The sequence below is a fragment of the Chelonoidis abingdonii genome, chromosome 5, assembly GCF_003597395.2.
Source record: "Chelonoidis abingdonii isolate Lonesome George chromosome 5, CheloAbing_2.0, whole genome shotgun sequence".
Classification (NCBI taxonomy): domain Eukaryota; kingdom Metazoa; phylum Chordata; order Testudines; family Testudinidae; genus Chelonoidis; species Chelonoidis abingdonii.
Genome location: NC_133773.1, coordinates 95,499,525 through 95,514,192, shown reverse-complemented (window position 1 = coordinate 95,514,192; position 14,668 = coordinate 95,499,525). Strand labels below are relative to the sequence as shown.

At 44.4% G+C, this 14,668-nt stretch overlaps 1 protein-coding gene across 1 annotated transcript in view; it reads right to left on the bottom strand.

The window, feature by feature from the left end:
• NFXL1 (nuclear transcription factor, X-box binding like 1) overlaps positions 1–14,668 on the bottom strand; it is a 104,113-nt gene that overhangs the window by 27,775 nt on the left and 61,670 nt on the right. The window contains exons 17-19 of the mRNA XM_075066748.1: positions 14,169–14,260; positions 12,442–12,582; positions 5,105–5,271 (exon numbers count right to left, since the gene is read on the bottom strand). Of these exons, the coding sequence (XP_074922849.1) occupies positions 5,105–5,271; positions 12,442–12,582; positions 14,169–14,260 (400 nt within the window). The remainder of the gene's footprint in view (positions 1–5,104; positions 5,272–12,441; positions 12,583–14,168; positions 14,261–14,668) is intronic.

Below are 14,668 nucleotides of genomic sequence, written 5' to 3'. Positions count from 1 at the left end.
CCGTTGTGTTGTCTGTGAACACTGAGACACAACAGCCTTGCAGATGCTGTTGAAACGCCTGGCACGCAAGGCGGACTGCTCTCAACTCTCAGACATTGATGTGCAAGGCCAGCTCCTGAGATGACCAAAGGCCTTGAGTGCGAAGATGTCCGAGGTGAGCACCCTAGCCGAGATGACGCATCCGTCATCAGGGCCATAGAAGGCTGGGGCGGATGGAATGGCATCCCTGCACACACCAGGGAGGGCATCAACCACCAGTCGAAGGAGCCTAGGAGTCTCAGGGGAACCGTGAGGATCCTGTCTATATTGTGTCTCCCCGGGTGAGAGTCAAGTGAGGAGAGTCAAGTCTGAAGGGGACGTAGGCGTAGCCTGGCATGCTTGGTCATGAATGTGCAGACAGCCATGTGACCCAGGAGGCCGAGACAAGTTCGAGCCAAAGTGGTTGAGAATTTTTGTAGGCCTTGTATAAATCGATATCATTGCGTGAAACCGCAGCTGTGGTAAGCAGGCCCTGGCGAGAATGGAGTCCAGAATGGCCCCAATGAACTCTATTCTTTGTGTGGGAACCAGAGTAGATTTCTCTAGGTTGATCATCAGGCCTAGTTGGATGAATAGGTCCTTGACGATGTCCGCGTGCCGCGTTACTTGGGTCTCGGAGGCCCCGCGAATGAGCCAATCGTCAAGATACGGGAAGACATGTATGCGTCAACAACTGAGGGAGGCGGTGACTACGGCCATACACTTTGTGAACACTCTTGGGGCTGTGGAGAGGCCAAACGGAAGGACCGTAAATTGGAAATGTTGACAGTTGACCACAAACCTGAGGTATCATGTGCAGAGGATAAATGGCAGTGTGAAAATACGCGTCCTTCATATTGAGGGAGGCATACCAGTCTCCAGGATCCAAGGATGGGATGATGGTCCCCAGGGATACCATGCAGAACTTCAACTTTAATCGAGAACTTGTTGAGTCCCCGCAGGTCCAGAATTGGTCCGAGACCTCCCTTCACCTTGGGGATTAGGAAATAGCGGGAGTAGAACCCCTTGCCCCTCAAGTCCTCCAGTACCTCCTCTATAGCTCCCCTGGCAAGGAGGGACAGTACCTCAAGCAAGAGGATTTGCTCGTGAGAGGGGTCCCTGAAGAGGGACGAGGATGGGGCTTGGGAGGGGGAGCGAAATAAACTGAAAGCAGTATCCAAATTCTACCATGCGTAAGACCCAACAATCTGAAGTTAGTTGGGTCCACGCAGGGAGGAAAAAGGAGAAGTGGTTGCAAAAAGGAGGGAAAGGATCCTGTTGAACAACTGGTACGTCACTCTCGGGCGCGCCTTCAAAAGTTTGGTTTAGGTCCCATGGGTGGTTTGGCTGGCCCGTGATTCTGACCCCTTTGGGGTCTGGACTGCCGTCTATGATTGCCTCGGCCCCACCTCCTACCAAAGTTCTGCCGCTGTCTAGGTGGGGGGTAAGGGCACTGAGGCTGGCTGGAAGGGTCTGTGCTGAGTGTATCCTAAGTGAGTGCATGATCACCCTATTGTCCTTCAGACTCTGAAGCCTAGGGTCAGTCTTTTCTGAAAATAGGCCCTGACCTTCGAAGGGCAAGTCCTATATCGTATGCCGCAATTCAGGTGGAAGGCCTGACACCTGAAGCCATGATATTCACCTCATGGCAATTCCTGAAGCCAGAGTTCTGGCTTCCGAGTCGGCTGCATCTAATGAGGCCTGGAGAGAAGTTCTCGCCACCTTCTTTCCTTCTTTCAAAAGGGCCGCAAACTCTTGACGCGAGTCTTGGGGAACTAACTCTGTGAATTTCTCAACCGCTGCCCAGGTGTTATAGTTATAGCGGCTAAGCAGGGCTTGTTGGTTTGCCACTCTGAGTTGGAGGCCCCCTGCAGAGTAGATTTTACATCCCAATAAATCCATGCGCCTAGCCTCCTTTGCTTTTGGGGCAGGGGCTTGCTGGCCATGGCACTCTCTTTCGTTAACTGATTGGACGACGAGGGAGCAGGGTGTACGTACAGGTACTCGTACCCCTTAGAGGGTACCATGTACTTCCTCTCAACTCCCTTAGCCGTGGGCAGAATAGATGCTGGAGACTGCCAGATGGTATCAGCCTTCGCTTGGATCGTCCGAATAAATGGTAAGGCCACCCTTGTGCGAGTGTCAGCAGACAAAATATCTACCACCAGGTCCTCTATCTCCGGAACCTCCTCCACCTGGAGGTTCATATTCAGGGCCACTCGTCTCAGGAGGTCTTGATGTGACCATAGGTCAACTGGAGGAGGGCCCGAGGAGGATGTCCCCGCCACTGCTTCATCTGGAGAAGAGGAAGAGGAAAGGCCAGAGACAATCTGGTCCTCTGTTGTCTCGTGGACTTGGGCAACGTCCGGCTCCAGTGGGACTTGAGGGTCTGGTGCCTGAATAGGAGTGTCCTCCGTACCTGCAGGAGTGGGGTGGCTAACAGTAGCCTCCAGCACCCAGTACTCTGACGGTACAGAGCGTGATGGCACTGGAGGTCCACCTTGGGCTTGGTGATATGCCCAAGGCGTCCAAAAGGACCACTGATGAGGTCCTTGGTCTTGAGCCTGGGTCTCTTGGAAGACACAGCTGGGAACATCTAAGTCACGGTCCTGTGCATAGGAAGCACTGTCCACATGGGATGACACAGATGCATGGCGAGATGGCCAAGGAGGAGCTGAAAACCCCAGAGAATGGTCTCCATCCTGGGTAGTCTGTCTGTACGCTGCAGCAGAGAGCGGTACTGGGCACTATACCGGTACCAGGAATGAGACCAGGACCTGCGTCCGGAACGGTCCCGGGAGGTCAACCGGAACCTGCGACTGGAACGGTGCCGGGAGGTTGACCGGAACCTTGAAGCTCGACACCGGGGGCGGCTGCGAGAGGTGCGGTGCAGGGAACTTGATCGGTACTGAGAGTACCAGGCCAGCAAATGGTGCCCTGAGTGCGACAGGTACCAAGACGGAGAACAGTACCGGGACTGCGAGCGGCATCGGGACCGGGATGGGCTATGGGACCGAGAATGCTGGCAGGACCGCGATCGTGATCGGTGCCTCTCAGCGGTGCCGACGGAGGATAGTCTCAGTAGGGCAGGCTTGCCTATGAATTGTATAACCCGCACCGGCGGTGCCGGGGGTTGAGGCAGCGCAGACTCCATCAGTGCAATCAGTTCCCTTGCCGTAGAGAATGTCTCTGGCATAGAGGGAATAGTAAGCTCAACCATGGCGGGTGCCAGGGAGCTGTCAGGCACCGGACTCAATGGCTCTTGCGGGACCGGAATTGACGGTGCTGAAGTTGTCGGTGCCACAGCAGTTGTCAGTGCCGGGCAGTCCGACTTAGGCGGGTGCTCCGACTGCGGCATGGACACGGAAGCCGCAGGAGTCTTATGTTTTTTTACCCACGGGGAGAGGGAGCAGTGCCGAGCAGACATCTGGGCCAGTGATGGTTGGTGCCGAGGGGCCTTAGTGGTACTGGTGCGCTCCGGTGCCGAAGATGCACTTCTCCCCGGTGCGGACTGTCCGGCACTTGGTGCCGAGGGTGGAGGAGTAAGAGCTGCCTGAGACGAAAGTCCCGCTCCTTTTTAGTCAGTGGCTTGAAGGCCTTGCAAATGCGGCACTTATCTGCGAGGCGGGATTCCCCGAGGCACTTAAGGCAGAAGCCGTGAGGATCTCCTGTAGGCATCGGCTTGTGACGGGCCGAGCACGGTTTGAAACCAGGTGAACTGGGCATGGGCCTCGGCACCGGGTGAGGGGAAGGGGCTAATCCCCGAACCCCTCCTAACTATATACACTATGTTAAAGAAAATAAACTAACTGCAAGTATAGAAATTTGAACTACATACACAATAACAACGAGAAAACTACGAGTAGCTAGGGAGGTGTAGATCAGCTAAGCCGCACTCCACTGTTCCAACGACCGACACGGGCAGTAAGAAGGAACTGAGGGGCGGTTGGGTCGGCAGGGGTATATATCCAGCGCCATGCCAGCGCCACTCCAGGGGGGGCCCAGCCGACCCACCGAGTGTTGCTAGGGTAAAAATCTTCCGATGAACGTGCACGCAGCACGTGCACACCTAACTGGAATGGATATGAGCAAGCACGCGAAGAAGAACTGAACAAAACCTGGGAGGCCATGGTAGATAATCAGCTGAACCCAAGCGCAATTCCAGTGCAATGCTGTCACCTAAAGGCTTATACAATCCTTGGATGTACAACAGGGGAATATCAAGAGTAGAGAGGACATATTTGTAGACAAATTGTAGACACAAAAACTAGACAGTAATTCACAAAAGTGTTGATAAATAGGAGATGGTTCATGGAAGAGCTGCAAGAATGATTAAAGGATTGAAAAAACACACTTTATAGTGACAGTTAAACTAAATAGATTGAGTTTCTGGAAACTAAGAGAAGGTTATTGTGTGACTTGATCACAGCTTATAAAGTACCTATCACAGGGAACAAAAATTTGATAAGGAGATCTTCAATCCAGGAGTGAAACATTAAGAAGATCCAGTGACTGGAAGTTGGAGACACAAATTCGGACTAGGAATAAAGCACACATTTTTAACAATGAGGATAATTAACAATTTGAACAATCTGCCACAGACGTGACAAATTTTCCACAACTGGTAATTTTTAAAATCAAGACTGTACGTTTTTCTAAAATACAAGATATAATTTAAATGGGTAATTTGAGGAAGTTCTATAACCTGTATTATAGATTATAATCTATGAATTACGGCGTTTTAATTGAAAATATCTTTACAGGACCCAGTAAGTGTGTGTACTACATTCATTCTAAAACTACCCAGGAGAATAAAGTCCATTTCTGGCATACGTTACCAAAAATTCAACTACATCCAGAAACCAATTATGCTCTTAACACTGTTACTAGCACAAGTGAATCAGATTAGAGTGGACAGAAAAACAGATGGAGATTTTTTTAGTGCTGCTTTTTCTGAGCCATCATCAATTTCGTAATCTTCAAATAAAAAGTTAAGATCTGACCAAGGGATACATTTCAATTGCCTCCTTCCAAGTAGTCATATTTCTTTAAGATCTGAATTCAAGGTTCCCCCTTATCTACTTACATGCATTCAATATATAGGTTTGTGAGTTTGCAGTGACACTTTATTTTAAGCATTTGGACACATGGTGGACATTGGCCAGGATGACAGGGCAAAACGCACGAGTGAGGACAGCCCGGTGGTCGTGGTTTGGTACACGCCTCCTCACACTGAGAACATTCTGGACTAGCCTAATAAAACAATAAAAGAAAAATTATTGAACTGAACATGGAAATCACCACCCCAAGAAGTGCACCTTTCAGTCACTCTTAACTTTCTGAAAGCAGGTTGTAAGGAACGCTGTTTTGCAACCTTAATGATAATAGGTTAATGAATAGAACAGATATTTGTACAGTGCTTTTCACCTACAAAATACTGAACAAACTAACTTGATGCAGGAAGGAGTCATTGTTCAGAGATATCAAAAAAATAAAACGATATTAAGCCTGTAGTTTTGTATCTCTCAAACAGCAGAGAAAAAGTCCTCGAAATAAGGGGTTAAAAACTTGTTATTGAAAAAAGTATTCAGAGTGAACTTGACAAATATGAATTACTCATATTCTGCACTTTTTGCATTTCTCCCGCCTCAAACAGCAGTTTAAGCAGCATTGGGATGGAAACCTGACTATTATATAGCAGGCTGAAAATTAGTAAAACAGGATCATCATATGATTAAAGTATGCATTTCAGAACTAGGACAAAAAGACTCAATTCCACAGACGTGATTTAACCTTTTAAGGATTAGTCTCCTTTTTTTGTCTGTATTATAGTGAGATTTAAATTTATTCCAGTAGGGTTATTTGCTTAGCAAATTCTAATCTACATTAGTACAGAGTCAAGGAAACAAGCACTATTTCCTTCAGTGGTTAAGATAAAGCTCACTACTGAACAGTTAGAGATGGGCACATAGAGGAACAGACAGTTTTACTTTCATTCAGACACTAAATGTGCCACTTTTTCTTTTACATGAATATGACTTTAAAACATTTGTGGAATATAATAAACAGTTAATTTATATTTAACCTTCAGAATTTTTTATAATAGCATTTGACTGGGGTAAAGGGTAACTTATTTACTTCTACTATTCTCTGAAGCCAGTATCTTTCAGTTAGGCTTATTCAGATGGCCACCAACATGCCATCCAGAGAGCACTCCAAACTATACGATTTCCTAGCTGCCTTCCCTATCCAGTGGCAAGAAGATCTCAGGGAGGGGCCTATGTCTCACCAGCTGAGCTCAAAATTGAATTGGTGAGTAATGAGGTGCTTTTTCTCACCATCAGCTCAATTTTGAGATGGGCTACTGAGACATAAGCACGATCTATACACACAATTTCAAGTAAAGGATGTTATTTTAGACAAAGGGTGGGCAAACTTTTTGGCCCGAGAGCCACAAAACTGTTTTTAGTTAAATCAATAACTTATGAGCACAGAAAAGGCCCTATATTGATTGTTTCTTTCCAAACAGAAACATACAATTACAGGTAAGTAGTCTGTCCTCATTCCAAGAACACTTATTGGAGTGTTCCACTTGTGAAGATTAAAATTTTACAGTGAGCCACAAAGGCATATAGTTAAGCTAGACCCAGAACAGAGAATACTTGGAGGAATAGAGTAATAACCTTTATAATAAGTTTTATTTTATTTCTCAAAGAAATTAAGACTATTTATTAAAAACTTACAGGTATTCCACAAAACTAAGATTCCATTACCTCCACTGGCTCCCTGTTTTATACTTACAACAAATTCTGCATATCCTCATTATTGTCTTTTGAAACTCCATCCCTCCCTTCTTTATCCATTTTAAATGAGTTCTGCCCCTCCACTCCAACAATGCTATGCAAGATCACTAGTTTGTCTATGCCTCCCATATTCACACTTCTTCCATGCTGCTTCTTAAATGTGCAATGATCTTCTTGAGTTAGCCCATAAACTCTCCTCAACACACACTTCTACCATGCTGCTGATGGGAAAATGCAAATTCATAATGGCTAAGCAGATGGCCAGCAGAAATAGCTGAAATTTATTTATACCTTATGATTTTAAAAAGTGAAGCAATTCAACATCTAGTTGTGCACAGCTAGCCTAGGCAACCACATGTTTTTTTAGGGAATGGAATGAAAACATAATGATTGTACACCAGCTTGTTGCATCTTGTCTTAAATTAAGTAGTAAGAACCAACACCTATTCTAAAGAGCTTATAATGTGTCAGTACATTGCCTAGCACATCAGTGGCCCCAATCCAGAATGAGACTTTTGGATGCTGCCATAACACAAATAAAGTAACATGGAATTAAAACAGCACATTCCATCCATAGGAGGCAGCATGAAAGAAGCTTGTGGGAGAAGTGGGAAAATCTATAATAAAACCTCAAATCATTAGCTTGGTAGTGATAAAAATTTAGATGAAAAAAGGTTCCATGCAGTTGGCTTTGTAGATCTCACGGAATGAGGTGACAAGTTGGTTAGCATCACTGACAGCCTCTAACTCTTGTACTGCACTGCTTCAAGAGTCTGTGGTGGCACTGCTTCAAGAGTCAACTGATAAACAAGTAATGTACTACTGACTAGCATCAATTTAGCCAAGAAAGATGATGGGTTTTTATAAGTCTGCCTCAGAGACAACCCAGGAAGCATTTTTTATGTCCAATTTACAGAGCATGAAGAAACCTATACTGGTAGGTGGGTTCAATGGTTCTGTTAGAATTAAGTTTTACAGTGAGTCATCCAAGATCTCTGGACTAATCACTGGATGTGAAACCCTTCTTGGTGAGCTTCCCGATTGGGGTTACGCATACTGGAATTAATAGAACCTGTATCTGAAGAGCTTGGAAAGTTGTTTTTTCACACCCATGAATGGCTCAAAGGAACTGCTGAAACAAACAGTCACCTCCAAAACTTGAACCTTTGTTCTAACTGGAATTTTACTCTGACCAAGTCAACAATCCTTTATTTGGAAGGCCCTAAAAATTGGAACTTGTTAATGTCCAAAATCGTCTTGGTTGTAACATACTTTGTGAGGAAGGAACAGATCATCTAACAAACTGAAATGTTCAATGAGAAAATTTCAAGAGTGATTCCCAAATCAGGAAGGGAATGTGATACTTTGAGACAATCAAGATGAACCTTTGCTACACCTCAGCAAAACATTTACATTCTTCTCCATGCAGTATGAAGGTTCCAACACCTTTTCTTCCTCCAGTTTTTGCAGGAGTACAGAGTCTGTGACCCAGGGACCTCTGGAGCCAAATGACAGAGGGCACAGAGAGTGCTTAGAGTTTTAAAGGATCCCCTGCATTGGATATATGCACAACATTCACTATGGGTGGCATCTACCAAGAGCCCACTGGCGTCATAATCACTAAATATATGAACAGATAATGTCTAAGGAATTATGTATCTGTACTGAAAATTATGTTCCTAAGGCACATATGAGTTAAGGAAGGTCACCAGAAGGTGATCAACATGCTCCTTTCAGGTAGGAGGGAGGAGATGCTCATCTCTCCTCTGTCTGGTCACATATGTATTGTGCACTTCACAACAGAGGCCTATCCACAGTCTGAGCCAAATGCCAATCAAGAGATTGTGAAGTTGACAAAGAGGCAAACAGGAAAAAGCAATTAGCATAGGGACTTCCTGTTTAAGACTAACAGCAATGTTTTAGGGGGGGATTGCTGGGGAAAGGGAGATTAGAATGCATGTTATGATTTATTTTATATGCAACCATTTATTTCCAATATTTCTACCTGCTACCATTTGGAGCTCTTCCCTTTGTTAAATGAACTTTTAAACTTGTACTATAAACTTACTTAAGTTACACTATAAACTTAAATAAGTGCTGCAAGTTAAGCGGAGTGATGAGCTCAGTGGTAACTTGCAAGCTGGGGAGTACTGCTTCTTTGGGAGCAGTGAATCTGTGAATACTGCAAGTGTCCAGTGGACACTTCAGTGGGACACTCGGAGGGTTCAGCGGTTGAAGTGTGCCCATCACAAGCCTGCAGAGAAACAGCAGAGTCTGCATAGGCTGAAAGGGAAGTGTTTGTGTTGTCTGTGGCCAACAGAGTCAGAGCTGACCCTCAGCAGACAAACAAGGCTTCCTCACGTAAGAGCTGGTGGTAGCAGGGTGCCTCACCAACCTCGGTAGACCCATGAAGGACCACAGATCCTTAAATGAGATTAGGACAGACACAGTGACTTTAGTTCCTTTTACTAGCTACAATAAATTGTTTCCAGTTCTGCTGGATCTGATCAGGCTTTGAGTGTACCAGTTCTAAACCTCCCTTTTTGTCCTACTACTACAGTGGTGTTAATGGACTACATTCACCTTGAAATGGCCCTGGTAATGTATGTTACCTACTTATGTTTAACAATCTGTTCCACCTAGTATTTAGCTGTGACACTTTTAATATTTTTCCCTGACCTGAAGAACTGGTATGTGTAAGGTTTAAAAGTTTGTCTCTCTCACCAACAGAATTTGGTCCAATAAAAGATATTACCTCACCACCTTGTTGACTCAAAACTAGGGCAGTTCTTCATCCCTGCCCAATCTCTCATTTTTGTTTCATTGCAACTCCAGCAACTACTATCTTCTAACCCCTGGTTTAATGTACTCGAAAAACAAAAACAATCCTATAGTGTAGGAATTTTTTAAATAGTCTCTAATGGTCTCTTGATGGATCTTAACATGCAGTCACAACTTTATGTGGAAATCTCAGCTTTGTGGTTCTATCTCGTCACTAGAAACATGGCAGAACTGCTCTACTGTTAAAGGGTTTGCTGGCCTCCTGTACTGCAAGTTTGACTGGTGAGCATTTTCTCCCCAACAGACTATAAGGGGGTTCATGAAACCCCCCCTTACCTCACCCCTCAAAATAAACCTGGATTCCTCCCAACACCACATCAGTAGGCAACTCAACCCAGGAAGCGTTGTCATATTTGATTTTGGAGGAAGTTTATAAAAATGTAAAAGTGATACTGGAAGGAAAAAACTCACTCTACATGACTACTTTGCTTTAAAATGTTAAAATAGGAATAATAATACTGCTTAACATTTACAAAATAGCTAATTGACATTATCCCAATTTTAAAGATGAGGAAATGAAAACACAGAAAGGTTAAGTGACTCGCTAAAGGTCACCAAGTAAGTCACTGACAGAGGCCTGGTCTACACTACGCATTTATACCGATTTTAGCAGCGTTAAACCGATTTAACGCTGCACCCGTCCACACAACGAGGCCCTTTATATCGCTATAAAAGGCTCTTTAAACCGGTTTCTGTACTCCTCCCTGACAAGAGGAGTAGTGCTGAAATCAGTATTACCATATCGGATTAGGGTTAGTGTAGTCGCAAACCGACAGTATTGGCCTGTGGGCGGTATCCCACAGTGCACCACTGTGACTGCTCTGGAAAGCGATCTGAAAGTTGATGACTGGCAGCGTAGACATGGAAAGCCCATGAACTTTAGTGTGGATAGCTATTTCTCTGGTTTGCCCAGCAATTTGAGCTTGTGTCCAGCGTGAACGTGGTGGGCGTATTGCAGTCTCCAATTCGAAGAAGAGCTTTCAGCGATGGGCGCTAAGTGAGATACGGATCTGATCGCCGTGTTATGGAGGTACAGCAATTCTTTTCCTATCTCGGGAGCTCCGGATAACAGAAGGACTGAGAACGCGCAGGCATGTTGGACAAAAAAAAGGCTCGAGTAGACTATCATGATGTCAGCAGCCGCGGCGGATGGTGGTTGTGCAGGCGCTACCCGGAAGCGAGGAGGAGTTGCAAACTGTAGAACGGTCATTGGTGAGGAACAGAGGGGACGTGGGATCCAGCATATCCGGGACAGTCTCTTCGCGTCTGCGCGAAATGTATTTGCGATATCTAGGTGTACGGTCCTCTCACTGCCTGTTAGGTTCGAGCAGACAAACGGCGTTTGTCCGGGATGGTCGAGATCAGTTGGCTCATTCTAATTTACTTCCGGTTTCCCACGTGAAAGAAAGGGAAAAAAAAATTTCATTTCTTTGACTTTTGTCCTCAATGTCACTTCAGACATCTACTGATGCTGCCTGGTAACCATGGTGAATGTGGCACCTGAAGAGCAACACCTCTCCCTCCACTTCCCACAGTAGCAGACAGTACAGTGCAGTAGACTGGTAGCCGTCCTTATCATCCTGAGTGTCTCATGGCTGGCCTCGGTGAGGTCGGCCGGGCGGCCTGGGAAAAATGGGAATGACTCCGGTTATCCTGCAGCATGGTACAGAGGCTTGGTAACCATCTCTCTCATTAGCAACTGGGGGTGAACTCCATCAGCCCTCCACCCCTTTTCATATCTAAAGAAAAGATTCTGTACTGCCTGGACTATCATAGCGCTGGAGGCTGCCTCCCCATTTTATCTCACTAAAAACTCAGTGTTCTCTTATTCCTGCATTCTTTTTACTTCATCCACAAATATGGGGGACCTGCAATGGTAGCCAGAGGGTTGGGAGCGAGTGGGAGCAACGGGTGGGGGTTGTTGCAGGGGCACCTCCCTAGAATGGATGCATGCTCATCATTTCGTCTGTGGATCTGACATTGGCGGCTGTGCTCTCTGGTACACTGGTTCTCTTAAATTGCTCCATATTCTAGGCGAGACTGTACTATTTTAAGATACAGCCATAAAGGACGTGATGACCCGCGGAGTCATTCCTTATTTTTGCTTTGTGCTCATTCCGGCCGACCTTCACGAGGGTCGGCCAGTGAGCACCCATAACAGCAGAAGATGGTACAGAATGACTGGTAACTGTCTCTGCTAACTTGAAAAGGCAAATGAATGCTGCTGTGTAGCACTGCAGTACCGCCTCTGTCAGCAGCATCTAGTACACAGACGGTGACAGTGACAAAAGGCAAAATGGGCTCCATGGTTCCCATGCTATGGCATCTGCCAGGGCAATCCAGGGAAAAAGGGTGCGAAATGATTGTCTGCCATTGCTTTCAAAGAGGAAAGAAGGAATGACAACATTTACCCAGAATCACCCGCGACACTGTTTTTGCACCATCGTGCATTGGGATCTCAACCCAGAATGCCAATGGGTGGGGGAGACTCCGGGAACTATGAGATAGCTACGGGATAGCTACCCACAGTGCAATGCTCCAGAAATCAACACTTACCTCGGTACATGGACGCACACCACCGAATTATTGTGCTTTGTGTGGCCGCATGCACTCGACTTTATACAATCTGTTTTACAAAACCGGTTTATGTAAAATCGGAATAATCCTTTAGTGTAGACATACCCAGAGCTGGAAACAGAACCTACATTTCCTGACTGCAAATCTTGTGCTCTTGAGCCAAGAACAGACGAAAGAAAAATACAACCTCTAAAAAACTTACCTTTTGCCTGTCAGCATTACCATTTACTTTGGTACATTTATGACATTCCTTCATGCAGGTATGATTCTGGCAATCAAGCAGCCGTCCACAAAGTCTTTTACATGAGTAGGGGCCCGCAGAGTGACATGGTAAAGGACTCACCTGAAAGATTAAAAAAAACAAACCCAAAATATGGCATTAGCTTCACCATACAGAACTTTTGATGCTTCTGAACATCTTTGATAAACAACCTTAATTAACACAGTAAAATGAAAAGTTCAATTAAGTTTATGTACTTGATTTTATATTATACCTAAGTAAATTTAAAAAAAACCTTAACAAACCTGCTTTCTGAAAACATAGCCACTGAATAGCTGGAAAACAGACTTTCAGTTGCAGACTGGAGACTTTCAGTATGTTTTAGTAATACTTTGCACGTCTATTGTGTCCTTTGTTAGATATTCTCAAAGTGCTTTACAACTGTTAAAGAATTAAGCTTCAATAGCCCTACAGAGAGACAATGTCTAGTGACCTCACTCAAAGTCCATTCCAGTCCTAGAATTAAGTTCCATAATCTCCCTATGTATAGGATATATCATTGGACATATCTCAAACTCTAATCTCTAAAACCAGAACTTTAAGCATATTCACTGTAACTCCGGGAGAAACAGAACACAGAAAGGTGTCCAACATCTAATAGCGCGTCAGTGGTAGAACTAGAATTTTAACTTATTCCCTCCCAGTTCCCATCCTTTAATTAATACACCATGTTCACATGCAAAATTTTGTTTGTGATGCTGTCACCCATCCATTAGGAATTGAAAATTGATAATTTCACAGAGCACTGAATACAAATTTTGTCAGACTAGGATAACTTTCAGTAACTACTTACACTTTTGCTAGACTCCAACTGGGAAGTCAGGAGATGAAAGGCTCCATATTGTTACCTATATGCTGACACTTCCAAATATTTTGTGGGCCTTATGCAAAGTTCTGCCCCCACCCCATATAATTGGGATCTCTCCCCAACTCTCACATACACGTAATTTCTATAATAATTCATTTTTGTGGCTGTGTGGACTCTGGTGACAGACCTTTCAGGGGCTGGGAAGACAAAAGATGGAACTGAAGTAAGATATCCTCCACAGGGAACCTGAGTAGTGCTCTGGCTAGAGGGCTGGTTATATGACTGTGGCATGGGACATGTGGAAGAGAAATCTGAGGATGCTATTGCCAAATTACTCCACCTTTCCATAGTATCATGCGGAAATTGAAGCTCTCTATGCTGGCTGAAGCATGAGCTATCTTCCCAAATACCTAGAAGTAGGCGGCTCTTCTGGGGTTTTAAAAAACAAACGCTTTAATTAACATTTGAAGTTACTTTCTTTTCTTTTCCAGTTTCACTTCCGCTTCCTGACTTCAGGCAGCTATCAGTCATTTTGCTGTGAATGTCACTGACAGATCAAAAGAGCACCTTAAAGCAAGCATTCTACTTTAGCCTCCTGCTGCTGGAACACTATAATGACTAATACAATTAATCTCACTACCATTATCGGAAGAGCGCAGGTCAAGAAACCCATAGCTTCAAGGATGTTGATGAGGTGGAGATAATAGGAAAAAAGCTGATGAGAGTGGAAGATCATTTCTATAAACTGATTAGGAACAAGAAAATGTGGCCTCACTATTTCCCAGTACAGATCTACCAGAAGGAGATTGCAGAGGGATAGAGCTAAGAAGAGAGGAAGTACAAAATCTTCTAAATTTGAGCAGCTCATCCCAGTCTTTTCTGCATGAAAAGTGGTTTTAATATCAGCAATAGAACTTAAAGACCTGCCTGCAACTGGAAAGTGGAATTAAAATCAAAGACAAAAATATAGAGGAAGTTTAAATACTAGAGATAGAGGGTTTAGGAATGGATGGGCTGTTTGTTTTTGCTTTTAAAATTAGTATTTGATTACACTTACATTTTAAATAGGTAATTAGGGAATTAAAACCATAACTCTATTTTAGGCTAAAACTAAACCACATCTAAAAAGGAGCTAGCATAAAAGAAGGTACACACGTCAGATTAATATACCCATTGCATCAGAATTAAAAAATGAAATTAAAATTGAGAAAAACAAAACATTAGAACATAAAATCAGACCATAAAACCATAATAGAAGACACCACCAAAACGGCTGTACAAAGAGTCTGGCTGTTCTTTCCATACAGAAGGATGACAGTATGACTATCCCATTATACGGGG